The 24,436-nt window shown below is 31.9% G+C and overlaps 2 protein-coding genes across 2 annotated transcripts in view; both read right to left on the bottom strand.

Annotated features, from left to right (window-relative positions):
- Positions 1 to 414: 414 nt before the first annotated feature.
- Fkbp12 (peptidyl-prolyl cis-trans isomerase Fkbp12) lies at positions 415 to 5,934 on the bottom strand. The gene is made up of 3 exons (XM_088229574.1): positions 5,837 to 5,934; positions 3,583 to 3,743; positions 415 to 883 (listed from the first exon to the last, which is right to left on the bottom strand). The coding sequence occupies exons 1-3, from the start codon at positions 5,871 to 5,873 to the stop codon at positions 755 to 757; spliced, it is 327 nt and encodes a 108-aa protein (XP_088085700.1). The 5' UTR covers positions 5,874 to 5,934; the 3' UTR covers positions 415 to 754.
- Positions 5,935 to 14,650: 8,716 nt separating this feature from the next.
- Cbp53E (Calbindin 53E) overlaps positions 14,651 to 24,436 on the bottom strand; it is a 47,731-nt gene continuing 37,945 nt past the window's right edge. Inside the window, exons 6-8 of the mRNA XM_088229576.1 lie at positions 21,553 to 21,609; positions 20,142 to 20,213; positions 14,651 to 18,371 (exon numbers count right to left, since the gene is read on the bottom strand). Coding sequence (XP_088085702.1) covers positions 18,219 to 18,371; positions 20,142 to 20,213; positions 21,553 to 21,609 — 282 coding nt within the window. The 3' untranslated portion in view covers positions 14,651 to 18,218. The remainder of the gene's footprint in view (positions 18,372 to 20,141; positions 20,214 to 21,552; positions 21,610 to 24,436) is intronic.

The raw sequence follows: 24,436 nt of genomic DNA on the forward strand, positions 1-24,436 counted from the left end.
AAACTGTATTTTTTATGTCCATTTTTCCCTTTAGTGATACAAAATAAATATCTTTTTTTGACATATTCGGATGCTTAGATATTTATATAAATATCATATTTTCAAACCCTTCTATAGCTCAAAAGAACTTTGTTATTCTTAAAAAGAGTTGCACGTCAACTTTGTTATTCTTAAAACGATGTAGAAGTCAAATGGTTTTAAAATGTGTGTACAAGGATTCCAAATTCACCACTTCCGATGATACTCTTTATCATGCACAAAAATAGATAATACTCCATGTTTATTCAAAAATAGTTTCGGGATAATGATTTTAGGTAAGTTATATAAAAACCATAATCATCTCTGGTTTCTTATCTCCTGTGTATTTTTAGTACAAGATTAGATTACATTATTGCACAAATAAGTAAAATATTATTGTTCATAAAATCCTTTATTGAAACTAAATTGTTACACTGAAGAAATCTTTACAAAAACATATTGCAAATAATGTATACAAAAATAAAAAGGTTCGGCTTCAAATTGGAAAATAAAATCAAGTGTATTCTGCTATTAAGGTGCCGTTTGAAAATCATTCGCTAATTCGTTCATTCAACAGACATGCGCACAAAATATAAAAATGTAATTTAAAACACAGTTAAATGCATCGAGTGAATGTGTAGCTTAAGTAAAATTGCTAAGAAGACGTTATTCTGGCTTAGGAGGTGTGAACTTAAACATGTCTTCTATAATTGCCCATTCTCAATGACCTGATGGCTTATTCGACGCGAAGGAGTTCCACGTCAAAGATGAGGACTGCGTTAGGTGGAATGATGCCAGGATGGCCGCGGGAGCCATATCCGAAGTCAGGAGAGCAAGTCAGCTTGGCGCGCTGCCCCACAGACATCTGTGGAATAAATATACAATTACATTAACACATCTATCGCTAATGCATTTAATATTATGCCAATGGAGATTCAAATTTTTAGGTCCTAAGATCTTAAATATGTGGCCCGATGTTTTCAAATTATTAAAAACTTAACAAATACTTGAGTAAAAGGTTGGCTGCTGGAATTAGGTGTGTAAACCTGCTGAACCCTTTATACATATACCACCAGAATCAAGTTTATTATCTCAAAATGAGGTTTACAAGACGTAAGTCTACATAAAATATAAAGGGTTAAACTATATTCAAGTGGAATATTTATAAGCAAGAAATTATATTGAAATCCATTGCATTAACCTTTACTGTACTGAAACTCAAAAAATTACGCCGGTTCCAAAGGGGTCTGAAATTACCCCAATGTACCTATTCATATACAACATAATATTACGCATTTCATCTCTTCGCATGGTCCCATCTGGTCCACACGGGGAAGCGTATCTCGCTGAATGAACCTTCTAAGAAATAGTCACGCAAAAGTACGTGGCAGTCAGGGTTTCTCAAATATAGGTGCATACATTTTTTGAAAATATTTTTTATTTAATACTTATATGTTTTAATGTTAGCACGAGAGGTATTACTCGTATTAAGGATTTTTTTTTAAAATACCCAACATTATAATTTATATTTTCGCAATCCCCACCCAGTTGCGCATAGGGCATTGTTTTGGCACTAATTGCAGCGTGTATGTATATTTTTTGTCACGTGGAAGGTAAGGTGAACAGTTTTACGCTTTAGGTGCTAGTTCAATATTTTCCAAACCCTCTATTTTACCGGAACAACTCAATATCTGAATGTATTAAATATTTTATGTATTTTTTTTTTAGGTAAAATATTACAGATTTCACATTACACAACACACCTCGGTAAAAAAAAATCAATGTCATGTAATTGGTCCGAAATAAACAAATGTAAAATAAAAAGAAATTATAAATAACTGCACACATAAATAGTGAAGCAAGGGTTTTCACATATTATTCGTATTGTTATGTATTACATTACATTATATTTGTTTATAATATCGACAGTGGAAAGAAAAAAAATACTAAGCAACATGTACCAACGTAACAGAAGAGCCAATGAAAGTTTTTTTTCAAAATAAAGAACACAGTATAAATTATTATACTTACGGCCATTTTATTAGAACAAACAAAAAAATGCTTTAACAAATGGTATTATACGAATTTTACAATGAAATAAAAAATATTTATAAACACGCGGGACTATTCTTAATTCTATGATATGCGGCCATCTTATTGATAAAAATGTTTTATAAAAAAAATAAAGTAACAAATGGTATTACACGTATCTTACAATAAAAAAATAAACATACTTAAATGTGTATGCGGCCGTTTAAGACGAAAGTTTTTAACGAAAATACTGTAGCAAATAGTATTATACGTATCTTAGAATAAAAAACACAATATAAATAATTACTATACGGCCATTCAATAAACACAAATGTTTTATATAAAAATATACCGTAGCAATCATTGGTATTATTAGTATATTACAATAAAAACTAAATGTAAATTGTTATAGGGCCATTTTATGAACACAAACATTTTACACAAAAATATACAGTAGCAATCATTAGTATTATAATTGTATTACAAGCACTACCATAAGATCAATGCAGGTTGCTGACAATGTGCAAGTGGCAAGTGACGAATGACTAAAAGCTAAGACAGATGTCCGGTCAGAGTTAGCCAAACAGATAATAAATTCAGTGCAATATGTCTGTCTTGTTCTGTCGCTACTTTGCCAATAGCTACACTGCATATGTTAGAGTGAAACAAAAATCAGTGCAAATGTCGCAAAAAACTTACTTTTGTAACAAATCTATTTGGTAGCCGGAACACTCATCGAAATGTAGGTACTTGTACATGGTCTATTTCACAACGTATCGTGTATTAGCTTTAACATTTCCAGGAGTTTACCGGATGCAAGATGAATTTTAGCTGTCTAATTTATCTATTTTATTTTATATTATTACATTCAATTAAGTTATTGAAAAATTGAAATTACCAAAAAAATTAAAAATATTTTTCTAAGGAAAACAGAAAATATGAAATAATTTGCTCCACAAATACTCAAGTTATTAAATTAAATGTAATTTCTGGGGGATTCGAGTCCCCCTCTTCAATCCGGCTAGGTTAAAGAGGAAAATCATTTTGAAGGGATATAGAAGCTAAGGCATTTACAGAGCTTATGTCTTGTCGTTGGCTGGTTTAAGTGACCACTTTGCACCTGTGTAACATTTACCTTCCTGCCTATGTTTTGACTACCTACATTTCCTCAACTCTTCTATTCAATACATGGAAGAGTTATGAAAATGTGGAATCTCAAACATAGGCAGAATAGTGAACGTTAAAATGTGTAAAGTAGACACATACCAACCAATGAAGGGTCATTGTAAATCATTTTAGCTGATCTTTCGCTCTACATGTTCAAACCAATGCAGAACGCCTTTCTGAATTTTGCTAATATTGCCAATTAGTATTTACACCTTGTGTATACACTGGAACCTCTTTTCAAACTAGTGATACGTTCCACACGGTAGTGTAAAAGCCCTGGGGGCTTTTATAAATAATTTAATGAAATAATTCGTACAAACACTATTTTGTTCTAAAAATACCGATTTTCGAGTGGAAACAATTTACCTGAGCAAGTCCCTGATCCCACCCCTTGATGACGTCTCCCTTGCCAATGGTGAACTTGAAGGGCTGGCCGCGGTCGCGCGAGGAATCGAACTTGGTCCCATTGGTCAATGTTCCCGTGTAGTGGACCACCACCGTCTGGCCGGTCTTAGGGAAGGTGGTTCCTGCAAACGCAGCATTAAAAAATATTACATTTATTTATTCATTTCAAATTACGTTCGCTAACTTATTATGGACTTTTAGGCTGTGCCGGTGTTAAGCCATAATAATTACATGATACAATTGTAAAATTAAAAACAAAAATCCAAAAAAATAAATAACATTAAATCATTATGAAGTCACAAACATAATCCAATATACAAAATGATAGAAGCATTCAAGTAATTGAACGAAGTTATGTAGAATGCAGCCAGCTATACTACGTTCAATTAATAATGTATTGAATTAACTACATACATCATTCCTTTTCTGCACCGAATGGTGCATAGGGCACTGCATTGGTACGGATCGCAGCGTATCTTGATCTTTTTTTGTTACATGAAGGTAAGATGAGCAGTCTTACGCTTCAGGTGCCAGTCCAGGGACTAAGAATTAAGTCATTAACTAAGGACTAAGTCAGCGCGTTTGCCTACCATGCAAGAGGTCTCGGGTTTGATTCCCGACATGGTTGATATATGAAATATTTATTTGAACTATACACATACGATATTAAATATAAAGAGGAAATAAGGATAAGTAGAGAAAGCAATAAAGGATACATTAAATTATTTCATTTAACGCAAGAAATGCTTTGGTACCCTTATTTCTAAAAGTTACATCATCAGCGAGTACATTTTCACAGCATAAAACAAGAGCTCGGGGACAATTCAATAGACAGGACAATATTTTCCTTTCCCAGCTCCGTGAATAGCCTCGACTGGGACGGGACATAATCATTCCCCTTCCGCATCCGAGAAAAACACGGGATGACCGAAGTCAATAAATACTTGGTCATAATCGTAGAACAACGACGCATGTGATTTAACTTTACACGAGAGCGGCATAAATTTATTTTTTCGGCACTTTATGTCCCAACTTGCTAAGTACAAAAGTATATAATTTGATACTTGGGTTAGTTAGGGTGCTAATACACCAATCGATCGGATCAAAAGTCAGAATATTCAACAATGTTTTGAGTATGTCCAAATGCTGGCTGAATTTTCTCTCTATTTTTGAGAAGGGAATATGAGAGTCTAGGCATTTACAGGGTTTATGACCTGTCATTGGCTGGTTTAAGTGGCCACTTTACCCACTGTGTAACATTCACCATTTTGCCTATGTTTGAACATCCATATTTCTTCAATTTTTCCATTTGTTGATTTTAGTGAAGTTAAAGAGATGAAACTTTTATTGCTGTGAAGAGATTTATCTGACTGAATTATTTCACATACTAGGCAACGCCTGAAAACAATTTATACTTCTGTTTTCTGGCGTTACCTAGTAGGTGAATTGGTTCAGCCGGAGGAATCTCGTGCACACATGAGAAGATGCATGAATGCAGAGTAAGCGAGTTATGTATGCAAAGATGGAGTGATTTGGCATTCTGCCCTCTCTGCCTACCCCAGCGTGACAGGTTTGTTCTTTACATTAAATGAAAATTAATTTAGGAGTTTTCCTTCCCGTTTTCTTTCCTTACTGTTTTAAGAACCCATCTTTTTTTTTATTTTTTAATTACATGATTTTTTAATGAGATAATTTAGATTTAATATTATTCTGTACAATAATTAAAAAGAAGTATGTAGGTGAGTAGGTTGATACATCATGTCAACTTTTTAATTGACCTTTTTTAAAAAAAGTGTTGTCTTGAATTTCTACCAAACGAAAAACGTGTATTTGCAACAGATTTAATCAAGAAATTATAGTACGCGACTTTAATAATGAATCGATTAACCGTCCTGGTGTACCTGAGCGGGTAGGGTGGCAGATTTGCAAACTGTAATTTTTCATTAGCAACGGAGTTGTTTATAAAATTCACCTGTGGAATATGACAAAAGCAACGATATAAATCTGACGCCAACGGCCGATACAGAGCAAAATTTGCAAAAATGAAATTATCGCGTTCTTACGAGAAAGCCGCGAGCCGGCGGAAATATGGCGGACCGCCAAACCTGAGGTAGTCGCGTGCCGCCATGTGAAAAGACGTATTGACGATGGACAAAATAAATTATCAATAAAATATTTCAAATCGACAAAGGTGACAGTCTCATAAAGAACATACCATTTCCAGGACTTATTGTCTCGATATCCACACCCATTTCGATTTTTCTAACTGCACCCGGACCAACCAGACGGATTGAAAACTAAAACTGCATAGACAAAGTCTTGGACACAGACACCGATTTAATTCATACGTCATGGAAAATATTGCATAACCATAAACTAGTTTAATAGACTATTTATTTGTAAACTAATTTTATCGGGGCTATTTATATATTTTTTATGAGCAAAATGTGGTTTTTGCATCTCGTAACGGTTATTTTTAAAATGGAGTTTTACATGTCATATTATATATCATAATAATTATTGTGAAATAAGTAGCTTACAATTAAAAAGTATATTATTATTTTGTTTACTTTATAATTAATATTGTTGACACCCAACTAATATATATTTGTATTCGTATTTACAAATACAAATATCTCATGTCATTTTATGTACCTCTTGCTGTGTAAGACTTTTTTTATAGTTTGTTACATTCCGTAAGTATGTTAACGACATTTCAATATTTGAATAATTATTGTTTATATTACTTATTTTAATTTGTATCCTTATTTGGGTTTTGATGTAGAATCACTGATAATCATATTTTGCCCTGAAAGAATATTGTATTTTTGTTTATATAAATAACAATTGTTATTTTTTATGCTTAAATTATTTACGCAATGAAAAAAGATACGACCGAACAAATTAATTGCTTCTTTAATTCGTAAGCTTCATATTTCTTGTAAAATAAACACTAGCAATAAAACAAACGTCAACACTTGAGATATATTTATTTCATAAGACTTAGGTATTTAACATTTTTACAGTTAAAGTTTAATATATTAAAGCTTAAAATAAAATAGACACCAATGAGTACAAGGAACAAGAAAACTAAATATTCAATTAGCATTTCCACTCTCCGAATTCTTTTTTTTACAATTCAATATTTCACCGTCGAAATAAATTCTACATTGATGTGCTTAAAATGATTGTGCATAATAAATACAATACTATCCACATTAAGAATATTCTACTTTTTATCAATCTAAAAATTATAAATACGATACATAAATATCTTTTCGAATATTACCTACAAACATTTCTATGGTCAGCCATTAAGTTTTTATTTATTTGGTTAGGTACACGTAAATGAAGATTTTTTTAGGATGAATTGTTTTTTTCTAATTAATAATTTATCGTAGCGTTATCAATGTTCTTTTATAAATAAGGTGGTTGTTCAATTCAATTATCTTAGCATTTTGTTTTTTGTATTATCCAATGAAAAATTCAATCCTAAAGACATCTAGGTAGGCATTGTCATAAAACATTGAAAATATGGCGTAACTGTTTTTTAAATGATTAATTCATAAAGACGATAAGTTACATATCATCGGCCTAACTTGTAAAACTCATAAAAATCAAATCGTTTTTTTTTCAGGAGATGGTAAGAACTATTTTTACTAATGTGGTGAGATTTTTTTCGCTATTTTAGTAAAAAAAATATGCCACGCTGTGCGTATTTACAAGTTCAGTTACACGTAATATGGATCATTTGAATTTCTAACAGAAAACACCAAAATAACATTTTTGCCTATTTGTGGATATACAAGTTTTCTTTAATAAAAAAAAAGAGTAGTCAATTTAACAAGTTAGGAAGGCGATATGTCAAAACTCATTTAAATAAAGTTATCGCTTGTTTTTATCTCGTTTACAAAAATCTCTATTATGTCATTCAATAATTTTACTAATTAAAAATAAGTTTAAAAACACATCGTTGGCGATTCAAAAACTCTGAATGGAAACTTGAAGAATATGCTTGTTATTTTATTAGTATTTTCAATGGAATACTACATTATAAACGCTTTGAAAAATTATTAATTTATCATGTTTGATACCTAACATTGAATTTATTTAAAAACATAAACTGAGAACTTTATTGCCCTTTTTAAATCGTCAACGCAATCATCTTTCATAAAATGTTAGCATGTAAAACCACAAATGAATATTATGATAACATTTATGATTTTACAACGGTATTTTCAAACATTTATCTACACCAAAGGAAACGCCATGTTTTTTAAAAAATATTTTGTTCCCACGCAATTTCAAAACACATAAAAAAAATGTTTTAACAACACATTATTTATTAAATTCGTAATATTCGCTAGACATATACATAGCTAGTTTGGTGTTTTGAAGATTCATTTTTTCTACATTAATTTAATTTCTAATAAGTAAAAGATATAATAATTTATTAGCATGTTAATAGTTATTCTAAATAGAATTTTATAAGCACAATAGGAAATCGATGATATAATAAGATATTTTTTGAATTATTTATGCGTTTACCCAATTTTTGATATGTTTTTTTAGCATTGTGAGCAATACCTACACCATATTATAGCCCTTAGTAAATTAAAACACAGCTTAAGCATGAAATAGTAATAAAAAAACAGTACAATAAACAAAATATAAATATTATTAGTAAATTAATAATTATACAAATTTTCAAGCAACAGTTTTATCACACTTCAAATCATGTTCTTACTATGGATAGGCATTTCGGTCATTTATAAGAAGTATCAATAACAGTTACTGTTTGACAAATATAACTGTTTCTAAATAAGAGTTAGATCAGTTTCACCTAATAACTGTTTTTTTTAAGCAATCTCACATATTATTATTTTTCGTTTCCATTGGGGAGACCACAGTTTTACCGACGCACGTTTAAAGCGTTATTTTTAGAAACAGGTTAATTTAATATCCTGGCTAGTTTTTCTTTACAGTTACAGCTACAAAACGGTTTCTAGTATTTGAAAAGAATATCCATTTAAAAATAACTATTGTTTTTTTGTGAAACTCTTTTGGCTGTTCCGAATGAATATTTGTTTTTTAACACCTCTAGTTCTGACCCAAAGAAACAACCCTGAAATCACAAAACGGACGAATATTTAAAAAAAATGTAACATTACATAAATACATACGTTTGATTAAAACGTTTAATAGTTGTACATTTTCTATTTATGTGGACATATTGTTTGAAAACATTGGATATTATTTTTATCAGTAAATATGGAAATACGAAATGGTTTATTTTTTAATATGCTTTAAATACAAATATTTTATTTATGTGGATATTTTGTATCAACAACGTTGGCTTTTATTTTATATCAAGCTTGGCAAGCGTGTGTGAAGCCACTTTTATACAGCTTTTTGTCAAGTTTTATCACTTAAGGTAGCTAAAAATAGCAGTACTGGGGTCGGTATTCCAAACGCTCTAGCGGCCGTCTTATATCGTGTATTTTGTATGTATGTAAACACTGTTTTCTCGTACCGCAAGAGCTGTTCAGAATAGCACCCCTGGTCTATTCGTTGATTAATTTTCAATTTTCCAAAGATTTTCAAATAAATTTTCAGCTGAGAATAAAGATTAAAAAGATAGAAATCTCTAATCACATTTAAATATCTAGTTAAATCTATATGTAGAACTGTGTAAGAAGAAAGGAGAATTTCTAATGTGCAAATATTGTACAAGTAATTAATTCAAAGTATCATAAGTTATGTTTCATTGTTTTAACTTTATCGAAGATTTTACGATATTTGTAGGTCACATTTAAAGCAATGAGTAATTTTAGGATTCAATCAATAATTTTGGAGGCAGGCTCAGTATTTATAAATCCGTATATCTGGGTATAGGTAAAATTTTAAATTTTAACGTTCAGAATTAGTGTTGATTTCAGAACACAAACCAGATTTAAGGCAAGAGTATTCGTTAATCAGATTAAGAGCTTTAGACAAAATGAATTGATTTTTTGCTAACATTATGAATGTTTTTTTTTGTTTCGTAGAAGTGGGAATATCAAAAGTTCATTTTTCAGGAGAGGGGATTGTTTGTTTTGCAGCAATTTTTCAATATCCTTTAAATCCAATTGAATAGTGTTTTTTAAATCACGTTTGCGTGAATCAAACTTTATTTTTGTGACATGTCAAATCAATAAATAATCAAATAAGTTTTTTCTCTTTTTGAATGAAATATTAACCTATCAGGCAACCCCACCTCTACCCCTCCCCCCTCTCAACTCCCCACGAATTCTTGGATATACGATTAAATATTTTTAAACTAAGCTTAGTGCATGATTTGACAAGGTGGTGTTCGCATCTCTATAAATCTGCATGTGATTTATGTATTTTTGGAAATACTATATACATACTACGGTGATGACGAAGGTGGAGGTGTATTTTAGTATTTGCATGTTGGTCTAGTGAGTGTCCTGACGAAGAGACAGGTACGTCTCGAAACCCATAGACTAAAAAAGTCGATAAGTGGTTGTTTACTAAATATTTACTATCATTAGTTAAAAAAAAAATAGTTTGATTTTTTTACTTCGAAATATCAAATTCTTTACTCTTTTTACTGAGTCGATATAACAAACACGTATTTTCATGTTTTATTGTTCGGCATTTTATATTTATTTTTATAAATACTAAATTATTCATGACGCCTGAATAAATTATCCTCATCAGCCATAACTAAAAATGTGACTTACCGCTTATTAATATAAACTAGAAGAAAATATTTTTATGTAATGGTGGATTAGATAAAATTAGGATAGAAGATTGATAATTTGTTTAATCTACACGCTGAATCTATAGTATAATAATTATTAATAAATTACATAATATGTTTATTATGAATACAGTAGACCTTCGCTAGTTCACCTTTTGATAAATATATTATTTTTCACATTTCAATTGGTTCAGGATGATAGATATTTCGAAGGATATGGGTACAAGGTGTCTTTTTAAACATTCGATACTACCCAAACATTTCAGTTTATATGACATTTTCTGCTTGTAAATAACCGTGTTCTCACACGATTTGTCTTGTATTTTAGAAAATACAAGACAAATTGTGGTATACATTTCAGCCTCCGATCTTTTGATCCAGGGTCCACAAACATAAATGTACAACAAAACCATTTTATGCGTGAGTTATTTGGAATGATCTTTAAAATACCTGATGATGTACGATTATTTTAAAATCTCGTTTTGGCTGTACTGTTTTTTTTTTACTTGAGCTATTAAAAACAAAGTATCAAAGATATATTTCTGTACCTTAGAGGAGTCCACTTTTTACCATTTTGAAGTTAAGAATGCAGAAATTATCGCAATAAGCTATTTCATACGTCAATAAAACACCGAAGTCAACATTCGTCAAAAAAAAAAAAAAATTTAAGTTGAAATAAAAACATTAATGCAAAAAACATCAGTAGTCCCAGATACGCTATTTTAATATGTACTTTTTATTAAAATATTTTTTTTTTTACATTCAAAGTTTTTGATAAATTAAAATGATCTCATTTGGTTTAAATGTTATGATGTTTCGGAAATCCCGAAACATAAAATTTTGTTTCCTGAACATTTAGTTCAATGTGACTGCCGAGGTTTATCCTTTAAGGTACATATTTATATATATATATATAATGCCGCAGCGAGACTTATTTTCAGAATCTCTAAGCTCAGTCATATCACTTCACTACTTCGGGAATTACACTGGCTACGTTTTCCACATTGGGTGGAATACAAATTCTGTTGGCTTATGTATAAGTCACTTCACAACTCTGCTCCGGAGTATTTAAGGGAACTAAGCATTCCAGATGAACTAGCTGACAGGCGTCTTACGCTTAGATCTGCTACGTCTACGGCAAGAGGAAAAGTTATTATACCTCTACGCAAACAGCGCACTAAATTCGGTGAACGCGCATTTGCTGTCGCAGGTCGTTTTGAAATGAAAGGGGTCTAAAAAGATGCCTTTTGGATTACTCCGAAAGCTAAAAATATCAAAAAAATATTCGATACTACTTCTGATCCTCAACCAGAGCTTGTAATTTTCGAAAAAGTCGATTTTTGGAGTAAACCGGCTGTCATTTCGTATTTAAGTAAGAAAATCAGTCTAATTAAATGTTATAATGTGCATTAAATCTTATTAAATAAGCATCTAAGGGCGTGAGTTGCACTTTGTTTTGTAATAAATGGGTAGCATTGTTTTAATAGGCCATTGTTTTCGTCAATATTAGCCAGGCGCTCGACGGAATTAGTTCCGCGGAGTGTAAAATTTTTCCATTTCGGTAGTTTTAAAGCGCGTTCGAATTTGTAATAGGATTAAGTTATTTATTTACTAACACAAAATAATTTTATCAATATAGATAATTAACAAAATGTTCAGACAGTGATAAACTTCAAACCTCGGTTGAGGGCCAAAAGTAGTATGGAATATTTTTCAAAATAATTTTTACGTTCGATGTGATCCAAAATGCAACTTTTTAGACCCCTTTCACTTTGATGTCTAAAAAATTTAAAAACCTCATACAGCATCGGCCCACTCTACTTTACATGGAATGCTCTCCCAGCAGAGGTGCTAGGCTGTGAGAGTGAAGTGATGTTTTGGAAAAAACTTAGAACCCACTTGTTTTCTAAATCATTTGAGTAGATCCGTAGCATGAGATAATAAAATAAATTGTTTTACTTAAATTACAAATTTAAATGTTTCAATTAAATGTATTTATCTATAGAATCACTTAGCAAAGCGCCCTTGAGGTATTATATTACAAAAATGACGCTATACAAGTAAATAATTATTATAATTTTAACGGGTTAGGAAATTCTAACACATCTTGTCGGAAAAATGTACAAATGAAAAATAATAATGGATACAAAATTACCGTTTAGTCTGACACCAAAATAGTTATTCGAGTAATCGAAAAGCTGCTGTATTCATATGATTTACCATATTATTTTAATATGGACGACAATAGTTTACTGACACTTATATAAACAACAATCAAATATGTGTATATGACATTCATTAGTTAATTATGTATAAATACAATATGTCTGCATACAAATAATAAATATAAAGTTTTTTATTCAGCGGAAAAAAACAATACCAAGTGAATTTTAATTTAAACTAGAGCGTAGTTATTTTTTATATTTATACAAAAAAGAAGCAGAAATTTCCCACGCAAAAACAAAAGTTAAAATAAAACAATTACTAAAAAATATAATATTCGTATACCTAAAACAGAAACAATCAAATAATGGGAACCTGGTGTTAAAAATTGAACATTAATGATGCGCAAAACCTATTAATTAAAATAATCAAATGATTCACAATCAATTAAAAAAATATGAATTGTACGGAAATTAGTTAAACTTCTTTCAATATTTTTTACTTAATTTTTGAGGACGGCTTTTTCAGGGTTTTCCCCTCTTTTTGTCATCGGGTTTTACATACATTTCAGTTGCTTTCAATTTTGAGGTACGTTTTCAGGACAATTATTGATTATAAGAATCGGCGTTATTTTTTGATAACTGATTTTGACATAACGTGCAAAAAATCTGATTATGTAATCATATTTATCGGCTATTCGCATCACAAAATACCGTTTAAAATTAATACATGATTTGTTCATTTATTGTTTTGAATAAAAAAATTGTTACTAAACGTGTTTAGGTAGACACTTCTGATGTTATGATTTTTTAATTGTTTTTCAACAAATTGGCGTGGAGATTTGACTACCACATCGTTGCTTTAGGCTTAATTTCCACCTGGATCTGAATTGAATACTATTTGAAATAAATATTTTAACTTGTTTCAATGTACCTATACAAATAATCATAAATATAAACCTCAACAAGTTTTTCTCTATAAATAGTAAATAAGTACATATGTTTTTTTTTCTTTCTGGTACCTACATATTCTGCATTTAAATGAATCCCTATAATTTTACGTTATTTCTAAGTGTATTTGCGATACATGCCCCCTTTTCACAAAAAATAATAAAACCGCATTCCATATAAGACTAACAACTCAAAAAATGACAGTTCTAAATTATGAAAAAAGGTTTAAAACATTCTCATTTACCTGATAAATGAATATCACAAGTCTAAAAATTGTTTTTTAATGATAATTTAGAATGTACATGTTGAGTTAAAAGATTTAATATTATGTTTAATTATAAATAGGACCAGAAATACTATTTTGAATTGTCTTTCTGTGTCCAGGCGCGTGAAGAATATTGTTATGTGTGTGAAATAGAATCAGAACCCTTCACTAGTGTTTGCGACTCGATGGCTGCTATCAGGTAAAAACCGCTAATAAGTTCGCCTCGTTGTGTACAAGGTTGGCGCGTACGCCTACCATTCTTGAAGTCCTGAGTTTCTTGGCAGGGAGGACGTGGAATCTTGATTGAAAAGGTTGTTTTAATTGTATTTTATTATTTCTGGACTAGCACCTGCAGTATAGAACTGATCTTAATACTTTGATGTAGCAGATTATCGAAATACGGCACAATTAGTTTACCAACGCATCACAGGGTGCGGAAAAGGAAATGATAATAATGATGATAGTGAAATGTAATCGAACTCAGGACTTATGACGACTTCATTTGTAATTTTTTTTGTTGCTAAAATTAATTTAAACTTTGTCCAATTATCTTTTAATGTCATATTTTGAGTTAAAGCCCTAAATTGGGTCACGTTAACGTAAATGATTCGAATCGAATAAAATGGAAAAATAATATTTTTTATCTTTTTACTTTATGGAAAATCATAAAATTTAACGAGAAAATAAAAGCTTTTATCATAAATAAATAACTTAGCTTTATACGAATAGTAAAGTCTTCCATATTTGGCAATATGACATTTGCGACTATATCACGCATACTTTTTATTGGAGAAAATAAAATAGTTCGCCATTTTATAAACTCGGGTCATAAGAAAATCATAGCTTTACTTAAAGTTAAATAAATGAAAGATAATAAATGAAAGATTTTGGGGAAAATGAAATGAAATGAAAGCAGTTAAATTTATTTTATTAGTAAAGTTGTTAAAATCGGTATTCTGCGAAAATACATATGGTCGCTTTAGTTCGTTTTCGTCCAACATAGAATTTTTAAAGAAACTGAGTTGAGTGTCCAGGAGTTCAGAGAAAGCCTTTATTTATAAAATCAAAATTAAAATAACATTTTTTCAAATGGGTTTTTCAACGAGTTTATTTCTTAAGTTGTGATAATTATTTATGTCTATTTCGTAAAAAAAACCTTTAAAGCTCTATTTCTGCAGATTTGTGTTTTGGTCTGTTGGACAAAAACAAATTGAAGCGACGATGCAGTCGAATTTCAAAAATGAATAACCTGCTAAGCTTCTATTTTAGAAGCTTGTCAGCAGGTGAGAAAGAGTGGATGGTTGGACCGTTTTGATAATATGTCACAGCGTAAATTAATTCGCATACCTGTCTCCTTTTCTCCCACCAAATTCTATCCTTTCCCCTTCGCGCCTATATAAAGTTCCGAAAAACAAATTAATAGTTATTATTAATAGAGGATAGAGCATTGCAAAACACCGAAATACCTTGGAGTCACCCTTGATGTAACGATAACGTATAAGGAGCACTGTTTGCAAACTAAGCAAAAGGTATGTGAAAAAAACAATATAATACGTAAACTCACGGGGACCACATGGGGTACAACGCCATCAGTTCTTAGAACTTCGGCGCGAGGCTTATGCATATCAGCTGCGGAGTATGCGTGCCCGGTGTGGCAAAAATTTGCCCACTCCAAACCGGTGGACATAGCAGTTAATGAAATGGCACGAATGGTAGCAGGATGTCTCGAGCCAACACCGACTGATTAAATATACCCAATCATCGGAATCACTCCACCACACATTCGAAGAAGGACAGCCGCAGAAGCAAAGAGGTACAAACAAACCTACGATCCTAGACATCCCCTACACCACCATCAACCGACGGCCTCGCGTCTGAGATCTAGAAACAGTTTTATCAAAGCCACCTCCCCTGTTGAATCCTCACAACAGCTTACCCACCACATACCGCACACCGCATCTGAGGACATAAGTCTCCTTGGCGGTGCCCACATACACGGAAAATTTGCTTGTTGTCAAACGAGGAAAGCTGCCCGAAGGAGCTCTCTGAAATCTGGTAGCCTTAGCACCTTTGTGCTGAAAGAAAGTAATCCAGAAGTACATAATATGTACTTCATTGGATTGAGAAGAGAGGGGAGTGAATTCTTCACTGACTGGAATAAATTGATTGGACATGATCAATTCGCCGAAATGATTACAAAACTTTTTAAAAGCCTTGAAATTCTTTTTAGAAGCCACCAGATCTGTATATCCGACAGGACCTATAACAGGGCCACGGATAGTAGCAAGAAGCTCCATTCGGTAATCATGGAGAAGTGGAAAGGGACAAGACCACAGGATGTGTTCAGAAGATTGGTTAGAATATCCGCAGCAGCGCGAAGGGGAGTCAACAATATTAAAAACAAATATTTTTTTATTAAATTTACCATGACCTGATAAAAACTGCGTAGTCCAGTGATCGGGGAACCCCCAAGAAGATTCTAAGTGCTGATGGATTGAAGGAAAAAAAAGAAAGGTAACCCTCCCTGAAGGCGAAGATTCCCATCGCGATTGCCAAGCATCAAAAAGAGCATTTAAAGTCTTTTTTTTTTTTATTCGATTGAGACATTCCTTCAGTTGGGAGTAGACGGACGCCACCAATAACAGAAGAACGCCTTCTTTTTAGGTGGAAATTTGCAGATCGTCGCTGAACCTCCAGATCTAAAGGAAATAAGCCCGTTAGAACCGGGAGTGCCTCCGTTGAGCATGTCCTATATGCTCTAGAAAAAGCTAGAAGAGGTTGCCTTTGTCCGCTTAAAATAATTCGCCTGAAATATTGCAACTCACATTGGTGCGCCCAACAGCCAGCTGCATAGCATACGATACCTAAGAAAATGGATTTATAATAGACCGTTGAAGTTTCAAAAGACAATCCCCAGAATCCTCACAACAGCGGAGAAAAGAACTATGGCAACCGGATCTTGGAGCGAGACCGTGGATGGATCCAAATGAGGGTATCCAAGGAGGTGAACACCTACCATACTCTCTATAGATCGCCCTCAATAGACTACGGGTGGGTGTTACACTATGTAAAAAAAATCTCCAAAGGTGGAAGTACCTCTCTAGTGATAACATATCGTGTGACCCAGGACGACAGCCACCTACTGACATGCCTGTTCATGGGAGAAGGCTGCACTCCTGGGGACCTAATTGTGGCAAACGACAAGGCGATATCTGTCGCCGCATTATATTGGAGTGGAATATTGGAGTGGCAGGATATAATCCAACCGGGCACGCTAAGTAAGTAAGTTATTATTTGTCATCTGATATCAGGGTCCGCTTTGAATTTGATAGAAGTACTTGTTTTCCGTACAAAAAGCATCGCTTAGTATAAAATATATTAATGTATCTGCTTGAATGACATTGGATGCAACTTAACACGGATTTATGTAACAAGCCAAGACATTAAAATAATGATCTTGTGTATTTTTTGGATGTAAGAATAATAATTAAATAAATAATCGTTAATATTAATAAGATCACGAGTTCTTATTAATATTAAACTAATGTGTGGCGTAAAATTGCTAATTTTTATATTTTCCATTAAAAATGTGATTTCACAAAGCAAAAATTACAAAATATCAGGTGTTAACATAAGTTGTGTCCGTTTGTTTTCAAAATTAAAAATGAGCATCAAACTAAAACAAAATGGTAAAGTTACACGTCATTCGAAAGAAAATTTTCAGATATTGTGTTTGCTTTTACGTTGCATCTATTATTTTATTCAATAACAAGACTTCAAAATGGAATATCAAATTTACGAAAGTGATCATTTTCGACACCTTCTGTTCGCGTTCAATCGAGGAAATAAAGCTGCCGAAGCTGCTCGAGATATTTGCACACTGTACGGTGAGGATGCAATGAATTATGGACTGCTGAAGGATAATACTCGTACATTATTTACCAATTTGTCATATATTATATATTTTGGTTATGTCCTTTTGTTATTATATCGACACCTAATAGCAATTATTGCTGAAAAAAACAAATAGTAAAATAATTTTCATTTGATAACAAATATATTCGACTTCGCAGAATACCGAGAAAATAAAATAAATGAAAACGCAAATAAATTAAGTACATTAACTAAAATTATTTACATTTAGCCATTGACATGTTAATGTACATTCGGCTTTAAAAAAAAAACTATGAGTACATATAATAACATTAGATGTAATTTTATAATACTTACACATGCATTTAAACAAAAATTAAATTATGCGCCATTTTATTACATTAGTCGGAATACAAATCAAATGCGTAATTTCATTAAAAAATGCAACCTAATTATTAAATAGTTATGTTGGCATTAAATGCTACAATGTACCCCGATTTTTCTCTTTTCAGAGTATGGGGTAGCGCTTCACGACACTGATTTGTTGAACCTTAAATCTCTATGGAATTCGTTCTGATGTTTAGGCTGAGGACACCTCATCTTCCTGGTTGTGCTTGGCGAGAGCAAGGAGGATCATGGTGAGTTCTTTTCTGTTGATCTTTCCGTCATCATTGTAGTCGACTCCTTGGAGAATAGTCTCTTCGAAATCCAGCAGGTCTTGAGCATCGTAATCCTGAAAGTTAATGAAATATTGAATGTTACACAAACAAATAAATTAAATATATTTTACAATTCTAATACTTTAAAAAAAATACATGGAGTATTGTTGATACTCTAGGGGATAGTTTTTCTCGTATATGTATGTAAATACACGAGATAATACGGCCGCGAGTGCTTTTGGAATACCAGCCCTGTCGGATCTTTATTTCGTGAATGTGAAATTACATTCGTTACTCTAGTTATTGGGAGATTCTTATAGTTAGCTTTTCAGAAAAAAAGATTACACTATACATAACATTTATTCATCGAAATCGTTAGTACAAATGGCTAACCTATGAAAAATAAATCGATGGTAATTAAAATAAGAAACGTAGGGCATAATCGTCGGACTAAGTCGAAGCACAAACTTAAGGTTCATTAACGTCTAACTCACGTTCTCAGAGATGCTATCCTAAACCACTCTTGCAGTACGAGAAAACCATTTTTCTCGTATATTTTGTACATAAATACACGAGATAATACGGCCGCGAGAGTGTTTGAATATCAAGCTCTTCGTAACCACCTCGATCTCTAAAATCGACCAATTCGTTCCGGAAATATAACTGAACTGAGCGCGCGCCGTGACCACACAAGCCCAAATTTACGTCTCTTCGCAATCTTGTGAAATGTCACTATCTAAATATGTAAGTTGTTCCTTTACCTTTCTTCTTTCCTTCCCATCCCCTCTCCTTTCTTCCTTGTATAGTGTTAATTTTTTATATGTTTTTATTTTCTTAATCTTTGTTTTTAATTTTGTATAAAATTGTAAGATTCAGTATGTCCATGTACTTGTGTCCATGTACACAACAAATAATGACAATAATTTTACATATCTAGTAATAAAATGTAATAACAAATCAACCAACTTCACTATAATATATAACTGCTAAGTGTTTTTGGCACTTTTTTTTTATTTGACTAAAATGCAGCTAAACCAAAATAGATATTATCATATTAAAAAACATAACTTTTTAACGAAAAAGAATTGGTCATTATTTGAACCGGAAAAATTAACATATGGAGCAGATTATAAACTTTTTCCTTCTAAAAAATCCACATTATATTGATGTCATGTTTGGATTAAATTCTACATTTTATTTTGTATTCCTACTTCACCACAATATAATAATTATAATATTATGTTCAGCGCCAAATTACTAAAATCGCATCTGTGCTGCGCGGTGGCGGCGCGGCGCGGCGTTGCGCTTGCAAGTTCGCATAGCATCTAAACTACATGGAAAATAATGTATTGGTATGTTTCGATTGCTTCCGTTGCATAGTGAGAATTTTAGTCTGCGCCTGCGCCCGGACTGCACGTTCAGTACAGCGCGGCGCTGGAACGGAATTTCGAATTTGCTTCCATCGCGATCGTTCTTTAAATCGATACCCAGCCAGCCAGTAGCAAGTACGCGCCGATCAGACGATGAGCATGACAACGCTGGTAAATGGATGTGTCGGGAGGTCATGTTGCTTTTTAACTTGTTTTATAAGCTGATATTAAAACTCCTCCGCAATTTATCGCGATTATTAATAAAATGATTATTACATCATTTGTAAGACATTACGCCTGATAATGAATTTATTTAACACATTATTTGTCTAAATTTAGGGGAACCAATGGTTCTATGTCTTCTATGAACGGACCGCGCAAGGTATCTTTGTTATTGTGAAAAAGGTTAACTATCGGTTATTCATCGATAATGTTTATAATTGAATAATAAAAAATACTTTAATTTAGTGTTACCTTTTTCACCAGTTCCAGCAGATCTTTAAGGAAGCCTCTTAGTTCTTCATTTTCAATGCTGCCATTGTTATCCTGAAAACACATTTTAAATATAAACATCGTTATAAATATAACGCGTGTATTCAAATAGTGTACGACTCTTATACTTTGCATATGTTCGCAATTTGTTCTTCTGTTTTGTATCCACAACATGTCACATATAAAAAGTTTGAGTAAACTCTCACAGGAGTTTTATGTGACAATCGTGTACCAAAAAAACCTACAGAAAAGCTCAGTAAAGCTTGAGACAATTTACCTAATGATTAAATCTGTACTTTGAAGCTGAAGCCGATGCTGGAAGTCACATTTGGTGAATTGTTCAGGAGAGCTGTTTAAAGTTGTAAAACTGTTTTAAATGTGTCTCTCGAACTAAAAACACAATTTATTGCTGTTTTTTTTTTATTGATATACTGTTGATAAGAATATTTTTTTTAGAAACACTTATTTATTTATTTTAAAGGAACAAACAGTCGACAATGATATAGTAACATTATAAAATAAAGTTTGAAGACAGACCAGCGAAGTTTCTAAATAAGAATCATTCATATTATTATATTGTGTTACAACAAAAGGGTGTGTTTATGTGTATTTATATGAGAGTAAGTGTAGATGTGTGTTTATGTGCATTAGTGTAGGAGTAAGTGTTCAGGTGTGTGTAAGTATTATAATTTAAGTATCTACCTACCCTAAATTATTTTATTACATTAGATGAAAAAACCGGTTCGTATAATACAATTGGTATAATCTAAAATATCGGGTATTTAAAAAGTCTTTTTTTTTGTCAACTTTATATTTTTTTTTAAAAGTGGAAATATTTGCGTTCTTATTATTTACCCAAATATTAAGATTTTTAGGGTCATTTTTATTTACCTTATTATTATTTATATGTGTGTATAAGATATATTATTATTATTATAGTTGGAAAATTTATATAGTGCCATTTTTGTGAAAATCACCTCAATATATAGATTTTTTACTTGCAGGTTCTTGGGTTATTATAATGTACATGGATAATAGATATGTATATTTTTTTAAGTTAAAAAAATATTTGCGTTCTTATGATTAACCTAAATATTGCATATTCAAGGGCCACTTCAATGAGTTGTAAATAACTCACCATTAGAAAATAGGAATCAAGTTGTGGTAGAGTGGGGTTCGAACCTCGGACCTCTGATCCGTAAGTCCGCAACACTAGCCACGGGACCACAACCCGATTCACTTGATTTTTAACTGTTATTTTTCTTATGGAAAGGGTTGTTTTTTTTGTAATATCTTTTTTTTGTGTTTTCATATACTGACTGACACGTATATGTAACACCGAAACTGCCCCTATTTCCTCCTATCAAAATATTTATACACTTTGATTACATACCCTATCGTAGAGGGAAAATACGCGTTCGATGTCCTCTTTCGTCAATTTTGTTGCCCCCTGAAAAAATAAAACGGAATTATTAGTCCAGTTGCCAATAATAAATAAACAAACATTATTAAGAGATTGATACAGAGGTGAAGGAAAAGATTTTCAAAAAAACATATCGCAGCGCCAGAATTTTAGCTTCTGCTCTAGTTTCGGCCGAAACTTATTTAAATTAGTTAAAATTCACTTCGTAACGCCCAAAATTAGGCGTTTTATTGTTAAACCTTAAAAGCTCATAAAATTAAATGCTTAATAAAATAAACTATGAAATAAAAGGCGTAAATTTTAAAAGTATTTTTTTATATTTTTAACGTTTTTTGATTCGTTGTTATGTTAAACATAAAGGACAAACTCAAATATTGTAATAAAATGAATTGGTCCAAGAAGAAGTTTAAAAATTGGAAAGTTGTTTTTTTTGGCGTTGCCTAGTATGTAAAATTATTCAGTCAGATGGATCTCTTCACAAAAATAAAGGTTTCAGCTCTTTAACTTTACTAAAATCAACAAATGGAAGAATTGAAGAAATATGGATGTTCAAACATAGGCAAAATGGTGAATGTTACACAGTGTGTAAAGTGGCCACTTAAACCAGCCAATGACAGGTCATAAGCCCTGTAGTGCCTAGACTTCCATATTCCCTTATTTAAGGTATTCTCCATCCCTGTTGTAATTTGTTAATCTTAATGACTCCTGAGGGGGTGAAATCCAGTCCTCTGTCTACGAACATTTGGACAAACTCAAATATTGTACATAAGATTTTTTTTTTCTTTTACGTAATGGGAAAGGTGAATGTAAATATATGTATTGTGTAATATAAAAATTGTGTTTAGTCGTAATATTGTATACCTATGTATATTTGTTATCTGAATAAAAAAAAAAAAATGAAAACCCTAAATCTACTCCTATAGTCAATAAATCACGGGTCATGCGGTCGAGTCACAAGCTATTTGATGCACCTGAGTATAGCCGAACGTAATCCGACACATCCCGACCGCAGGTTTCGGCCGAAACTTTATTCGGTCACTATGCGTGAAAAATATATTATTTTATTTCACCTTTGTTTTTCCTTTGTGATTTATTTCATTGTTCGCATCCCTCGCGCGTGTGAACCGTCCATATGCTCGTATGTAATATTTCATGAATATAATATTCATGAATAATATGGTTTTCGTAGCACCACATTATAACCTCCCATTAAGCTTCTATTCTGTGATCTTATCTACAACACGACCCCGCAGATAGCAAACCTCTACCTTATATTTAACCATTACCGTCCACTTACGAAGCAAATTTATCCTCTTTAATAAAATCGCAAATCAGTTTTATTAACACACTATAGAAACATTACAATAAATCATTTTAACGTGTTTTTATTACAAAATACATGATCTAGTTTTAAAACCGTATTTACTAAGGGCCCTTAATTACAATGGGAAGTTGAAAGAGATACCTTCGGTCAAAGATGATTGGCCTACTACTCGGTTAAAGTGTACAATCTACTTCTATTATCCACAATGACAATTAGTAAGCACTCACAGTATAAAATTGCTATTAAGAAATGGATAGTGGAGGTGGGTGGGTTACACACGGATCGATGAGTGGATGAAGCCAAATAGGTAAAATGTGTGTACTGTTTATGAATTTTGGTCTATTGGTCCATATAAATTAGTTATGTTTTTTTATGATTATTTTAGTTTATATTGTTTATTATGTTAATGATAATTAGGTTTATTAGATTAATTACGTTTTTATATTATTATTATTATTATGTTTACTTTGTTAAATAACTAATTTAAGACATGTTGCAAATGTTTTCCTCGACACGGGATAGACACGACCAGTGAAAGAACATTATTCTGTATTAAAAAAGAATACAATGTAAAAGTATAAATAAATAAATAAAATAAATACGTATAATTTTTATTCATACACTTCATAGTGCTCCTTGTAATTGCCCAATATTGGATAGGATGTTATGTTTTTTTTAAATTTTATTGTACGTTTTGTAATATAAATAATATAGGTGTACTTCTCAAAGTAATAATGCGTAACCCAGAGAAAAGCCCTATCACTATGTTTCATATAACACAAGCGATGTTGGTTTGTTGGGTAGTAACCATTTTGTTTTGTTTGACAACAAACACATAACGGTTCTGTCGGATGCTTTTGTCCGTGTCTTTGGCTTTGTTTGTAAATATCTTGGATATTTACGTTAAAATAAATAAAAATCTACTCAAATGAATTGCAGTATGTTTGGTTGCAGCAGTAGGAGCGTCAAAAGTGTTAAAAGAGTCAGTTTTCACAGGTAATTGATTCCGAATATTTTCCCATGATTTACATTGATTTTTGACATTTAATGTCCCGACACGTGTATTATGTTGCTTAAAAACTTTCCTTATATCAACATATTTACTTCAAATACAATTTTTTCTCAATTTAGGGGATAAATTTGTGAATTAAAGTATGTTTACTGTTGGTAATGACAGTTAATTAAGGGCAATATGTTAGGGCCGCACTAGGCATCCATATAAAGTTATTCTTTATCGAGTAGAGGTTGATTCAAATTTTACTCGAAAATAGCAATGTTAACCTTGAAATCGCATCTTAAATGACATGTCCAAACTTCAGGCCGCTACGACTCGCTGTTTCGTAGATGTGACGGACAAACAAACAAACTCAACACCGGACTTAGTTCCATGGAGCTGGGATTTATCAATAAATGTAACATAAGTACATTGTGAATAAAATAAATATAAAAATAAACACACACATGTATTTTCAGTTTTATAAAATAAATATAGGCGAATCATAGAAAAATAAATTGGAATAACCCTGGAAT

The sequence above is a fragment of the Micrasema longulum genome, unplaced genomic scaffold (assembly GCF_059751315.1).
Source record: "Micrasema longulum isolate JH-2025_06_02 unplaced genomic scaffold, ASM5975131v1 h1tg000680l, whole genome shotgun sequence".
Classification (NCBI taxonomy): Eukaryota; Metazoa; Arthropoda; class Insecta; order Trichoptera; family Brachycentridae; genus Micrasema; species Micrasema longulum.